We start from the raw sequence: 6,440 nt of genomic DNA on the forward strand, positions 1-6,440 counted from the left end.
CAAAAAAAATAATAAAATGTATATTATTTATTAATAAATATATTAATTAATTAATTAATACAATAAAATAAATCTTTTGCATTTTGTCATCATTTCAATGGATTTTAAGTACATTTTTTTATATATAAATCAGTGCAACAAATACTTTTATTTTACAATAAATAAAATATTCTTACCCACATACTCTACAGTCATGAGAATGAGACTTTTTAGCATTAAGGTAAAAGAGCTTAGCTGTCATAAAAATAATGTTACAATGGATAATAAATGTGAATTTCTTTTTACAAAATGCACTTTCTTGTTTCTTTCTCTTTCTTTAATTTTGCAGTGAAATATGAGCTAGACATGTTCTTGAAAGCTTTAGTGAGATTCAGCCATAAAGCTGTTCTGCTATCTTTATTTTAGGACAAACACATTCCTCTGCTAATGAGTTACTGGTGGTGAATCTACAGTAAGTCATCGATTTAGAACAGTGAGAAGAAATGAAGAAGCGAGATGCCCGTTTATCGTCTAGCCTGTAAGCTGGGAGGAAATCCACTTACTCTTGATTCCTCCAGAAATGTTATTTAAGATTTTGAGGAACAAGAGCGGCAGAGAGACAGAAGAAGAGAGGAAGAAGTGACTGAACATTGATCTTTCAGATCGATCAACAAGTTAAGAGCGGGTAATTAAAGCGGGATTAGTGCCAGAAACGCTTATAACCAGCCTGAAGCGGGTAAGGGAGGGGTAAAAAAAACGTTTTCGGCGGTTTTCGGGCCCTGTAGAGAGGAAGAACTTACCTTGACTGTTTTTTTCACGGGTTGACATTTTAGCTGGGTATGGGACAGAAATAATAATCTCTCAAAACCAAACACAGAATGACAGACAAGGAACAGTTTTATTGACGCATGGTAAGAGAGGCCTGTCAACAGTTTTTAAGATGGGCGTGATCATTAGAAAAGTCTGGAAGAACTAACGAGGAACCACAAGACACAGGAATGCAGTTTGTGTGCGTCTTTGCCAAGAATATAACCACTTGAGAGATGCTCACACCTGTACTGCTCTCGGCCCAGGGCTAAACCAAGATTCGGGATAAGGTCGTTCCAGGGCACACTTAGCCTGTGATCACTGGCATGAGCCCCGTGCTAACAGTATTTTTCAGTGTCACCGCTAATCTTGCCCTGGGACAAAGCCAAGTACTAAGAGGTGGCATCATGCTACTGTAGCTTTCGTTTACACTTATGAATTGCATGTTGGCTACAGGGCACAGCTTAAATGTTTTTTACAGATGCTACTGTGCAAATGACATGTAAATGAGAATTTGTATTGATCTAAAGGGCAGCAGTTTCACTTGAACCACTGTGATACAGGAAATGAGAGGAGCACATGAGGAAAAAATGAAGTTGAAACATAATAGATCACGTAAAGGCAAAATGAGACTTTACCTTGGCTGATGACTGGATCTCTGTGTCTAAAGAGGAAATGGGACAAAAACACGAGACAAAAAAGTGAGTTCCAAAAACGGCATGTTTGTTCAACTACAGGAATGTCTTAAAGGAACAGTTCCAAAATGAAAATTCATTTTATTGTCATCATTTGCTCACTCTCATGATGTTTCCAAATCATATGACTTTCTTTTTTCCACAGAACACAAAAAGAGAATCTCTGACATGCTTTTTCCCATACAATGACAGTGAGCGGGAATTCCACAAAATCACAGAACACTTACAATAAGGTCCCTAATATTAACTAAAAATAAAAAAAATAATACCTTTGTCGCGGTATTTATTAAGCTTTGTTAACGCTAGTTAATTAAGTACAATTATTCATTTTTATCATTCATTTATTTATTAATCACTGTTAGTTCATGTTAGTCCAAGAAATAATGTAGAACTTTTGATTTTAATAATTTATTAGTATATGCTGCAATTAACATTAACTAAGATTAATAAATTATTTCGAAGTATATTGCATTGCTAGTTTATGTTAACTAATGCAGTTAACTAATATTAACAATTGGAACTATTGTAAAGTGTTACCCAAAATCACATAAAAGCACCACGGATGCACCATATCATCAGTTTTATGTTATAGCGAGAGGAATAAGTTAATGACCACACAAATTTCAGACATTATTGTCGGAAGACTTGGAATATAGCGCACAAGTGGTATAGCCCAATTTATGGTACTTTTATGTTGATTCCATGTGTCCATCCCCTTTCATTATCAGTAACTTCTCATTTTGTGTTTTCATGAAAAAAAAATAAAGAAAGTCATACAGGTTTACAACAACATTAGGGTGCATGAAGACTTTTTCTTCAGAACTTTTAAGCAAGAGGCAAGGGTCATAAACAACTTCGATTGTTTGCAATAACACATGGATCTGGACTTTTTTTTGCATATTATGTGCTGAAATTGAATGAATTTTATGGAATGAATTCAAATTAAGGTAAAATGTGCTGAACAGCAAGTATCACACTAAATATTGATAGCTAAAATCATAATCATATTACAAAAAATAAATGAGACATGGAATGTAACAAAGTATTGGTGTAACTTCATAAATCATGTGAGCTCCAGTTCGCGGGAAATCTGAGTTTCTTGGAATTTTCTTGGAAGGTCAAGAAAAATTACTTTAAAAGCCTGAAGCACTGTTTCAAAAACACTTCCGTCAATCTGATTTTTTTGTACTTTAGTTGGATGACTTATATGAGGACTCGAGTCTACAGCAAAGGGGACAGAAGGAACCTAACACTTACTTCTCTGCATTCTTCACCACTTTGGACAGCAGTTTGGAGGTGGAGGCTGCTTTCACCAGCTTATTCCTGCTCTCCTCTCCGCTGTCCCACGTGCTACTCTGAGAACGCTCCATTCCTCCACGCTTCGCACTGCTACCCCTGCTGCACAAGAAAAAACATGTAAGGATTTCATTTGAAAAGGAAGCAATGGCAGAAAAGCTGAAAAATGAATTTAGAGGAGAGGCATTGTGAGCTTAGAGGAGAACAATCCATTAAATCTAAATAGATCTACATAGACACACCAAAATGGGTCACATGCTTGTTCAGACAATTTTACATAGGATGGACTGCAAAGTCTAGATGCTAACTCAATCCAGGTCCTCCAAACTCAAATAACCTCTTTGGTTAATTTCAAACTGGAAGCCAGAAAATAAGCAACGCCCCTTGAAAGTAAAAAATACATCCCTCAGGTAAAAAGATCATGCATATGCCAAAGCACAATCCACTCGATGGTTAGTACACACACAGAGTAGCTGAAAAACTTGAAACCCAGTCCTGTGGTAAATTGCATGAGATTGTTCGGGAAAAAGACGCCACACAGCAAAGCTAAAGGAAAGTAGAGAAGGAAACATATCAGAGGGAAAGGGAAAACAGAGGAGTGTTATCCTCACTTGAAGCTGTGTACAAGAAAAAAAAAAGACGTTAACAGTCCAAAAACAAACCAGTTTTCTGGACCAACCCTTCTACACCGACCCAATTTCCAATTCATTCACTATGGGAGCTAAAAAGGAGGCTTTTTTGACAGAAAAGTGGGAAGCGCAACAAAAATGTTGGGAAAATCTGACCTTTATACAAAAAATTAATTTTGGGGCTTGAACCAACAACCTTCTGGTTAGCAGCCCTAAACTGAGTGGAGTCTATAGACCTAAGCGGAGAATATAGAGGCTAAGGCAGGGGAGCATGGGAAGAAATTTTGGTAGATCCAGAAACTCAAAGATGTACACACACATTAAAGCCCAAAGTATACTTAGGTTTTTACGTGTACATTGCACAATTTAAATTTCATCAGCTAGAATGTTCTATCTGTGGGTATTCGTACTTCATAAACGAGTATGAAGACATTTTTATCGGTCATAACTTTTGTAGAGAAATGGCGCAGACATTGGACGCAGATGAAACTTTCTAGAGCGCAAGTTTTGAGCGTCTGTGTTCTCACACGCTATCAAATGGTGTATACTTTGAAAGGCTGTGGGTTCGGTTGTACGTATACGCAAAGTGTTCACACTAAAACTGAAGTATACTTTGGGCTTAAGGGCATTAAATAGGTCAGAGCTGTAGCAAAGTACCTCCATCCTCACCAAACATGGGAGTAAGAGAGGAAAGGGAACGGACAGTACTCCGGGGCAGAGCGGACACACTTCCACATGTGAAAAACTGGCTTGAGTTCTACATATGGGGCCACTTGTGAGGTATACAGGTCTAACGATGTCCATCCCTATATTTACTGCACTTTCTATTACTAAGAGTTCTTATTTTCAAGAAAATATAGACATCACATGAGGCATCACAGTATTGACAGCTGTACATTTCTCAAAACAATCTCTGCAAGATTCCTAAAACACATTGTGCTAACAACAACAACCACAAATTTAGCATCTCTGATGCTAATTACCTATAAGAAAGCTCAAGTCTTTGCCATCTTCATCTATTGCAGAGGCTTTTCTAAGTAATGTGACTGTGGCCAAATCCTGGCTAATAATCTTCTTGTTGCATCGCCCAACAAGCATGGATCAGGCCGTGAAATGACATTAGAGAGACAGCTAATTGGTTTTCCAGTTCTCTTTAGCTAATTGGATGGGGCAGCTTGCAGAGTCGATATGAATAACCCAGCAGGCGGGCTCTTGGGTTATTAAGTACAGACTAGAAGGTTTGCTAATGGTGTTGAAGCATGGCTGGGCTAATGTATTAGCCTGATTATTCTGCGGATTATTAAGCAAGAACCAAGAGTTTGAGCACTGAGAGGACATCACATCTGCTTTCCATTACTTTCCTCTTCTGGGTGGACCGCTCAGAGCGATCCAGAGCATAACACATTCTGACCTACACTGTCAGCCTGATCCTAGCAGGACATTTAGCATAGAATGAGGGACACGTACTGATAAATGAAGAGAAAGCAATAATTTGTTTAGATATAATTAATTTAAGAGCCTGGAAATGAGGTTTTGTAATGAGTAGTGATGGATGCTGTTTCTTTAAGTCTTAGTGACTTACATGTGGCTCCTTCATTTGAACAGCAATGCATACTATGTTCTGGAAGTAAAAACTCCATCCTTTTTTTCCACAATAAAATCCATTGCATCCACTCTTTAAACAAATTATGAATATTTGCAAATGATGAAAGTGAATTGTTCTCCCTACATTATAAAGTTACTTATATATTTGTATATATCTGAATGTGTTCCTGGTATTTATCACGTTATGGGGACCAAATGTTCCCACAAGGATAGTAATACCAGCACATATATATATATATATATATATATATATATATATATCATAAAAATTACATTTTATTAATTGATATTAATATATTCATTAATATATTATCAAATAAAACATTTATTTTTAATTGTAATATTTCACAATGCTACTGTTTTTACTTTTTAAAGTAAGATATTAAATATTTTAAATAAATAAATTCTGTATTTATAATTATTTATGTATTTATTTGGTGAGCATTAGATACTTTTTTAAAAAACATTAAATATATTGACTTACCACAAACTTTTTAATGATATTAGAATTAAAGAATTCTAAGTGTTTAGAATTAAAACATAAATTTATATATTTTATATTGTTTTTATACTCACAATACTTGTTAATGAGAAGTGAATCATTTTAATCATTATTTTGTACTGCATCTTTGTTTTTGATATTATTACAACATTTGTAATGCTATATTAAATTAATTAAATAAAATATATTAATTTATGGGAGTATTTCATTCACCATAAAGAACTGTATTTTTCTTCTTCAAATCAAATGTTTTAAGTAGTGCTGTCAAACGATTAATCGCGATTAATCACATCCAAAATAAAAGTTTTTGTTTACATAATATATGTGCGTATACTGTGTATATTTATTATGTATATATAAATACACACACATACAGTATGTATTTTGAAAATACTTCCATGTATATATTTATATTCACATAATTGCTGTTATATATAAATATTTTAAATGTATAAACTTAACATATTTTTCTTAAATATATACACGCATGTGTGTGTATTTATATATACATAATAAATATACACAGTACACACACACATATATTATGTAAACAAAATCTTTTATTTTGGATGCGATTAATCGCGATTAATCGTTTGACAGCACTAGTTTTAATATTGTGATTCATCTTGGTTTGGTCCAAGATGTTTAGCTAATCATTTTTCTAAATCCCTATGGAGAAAATAAATGAGAAAAATACTTCCGGAACCAAGGCAGATAAAAAGCGGCCAGTCACTGTTGCGCTCTATTGATCTTGATAATGATTGAGGAAGCATGTCAGCCCTGCCCCTTGGCTTTACGTCAATAGGTTGCGAAACCACAGCAAGCCAGATTGCCAAACGCTGCTCGAACACTGCCAGAAATCGCATGGCTGTTGGGAGGAACCTTTTGGCCGGGGTTGACCCCTTGTTCTCCGAAAGCTGTCTTTGG

At 35.2% G+C, this 6,440-nt stretch overlaps 1 protein-coding gene across 4 annotated transcripts in view; it reads right to left on the reverse strand.

Annotated features, from left to right (window-relative positions):
• The window catches only part of LOC107698167 (echinoderm microtubule-associated protein-like 4), a 65,024-nt gene that overhangs the window by 28,265 nt on the left and 30,319 nt on the right, over window positions 1–6,440 (reverse strand). Inside the window, exons 4-6 of one of the 4 annotated variants that reach the window (XM_016499127.1) lie at window positions 2,739–2,876; window positions 1,425–1,450; window positions 780–812 (exon numbers count right to left, since the gene is read on the reverse strand). In XM_016499127.1, coding sequence (XP_016354613.1) covers window positions 780–812; window positions 1,425–1,450; window positions 2,739–2,876 — 197 coding nt within the window. The other 3 variants (XM_016499126.1, XM_016499128.1, XM_016499129.1) reach the window with 3 other exon arrangements.

This window comes from Sinocyclocheilus anshuiensis, unplaced genomic scaffold, assembly GCF_001515605.1.
Source record: "Sinocyclocheilus anshuiensis isolate Anshui unplaced genomic scaffold, SAMN03320099.WGS_v1.1 scaffold2557, whole genome shotgun sequence".
Lineage (NCBI taxonomy): Eukaryota > Metazoa > Chordata > Actinopteri > Cypriniformes > Cyprinidae > Sinocyclocheilus > Sinocyclocheilus anshuiensis.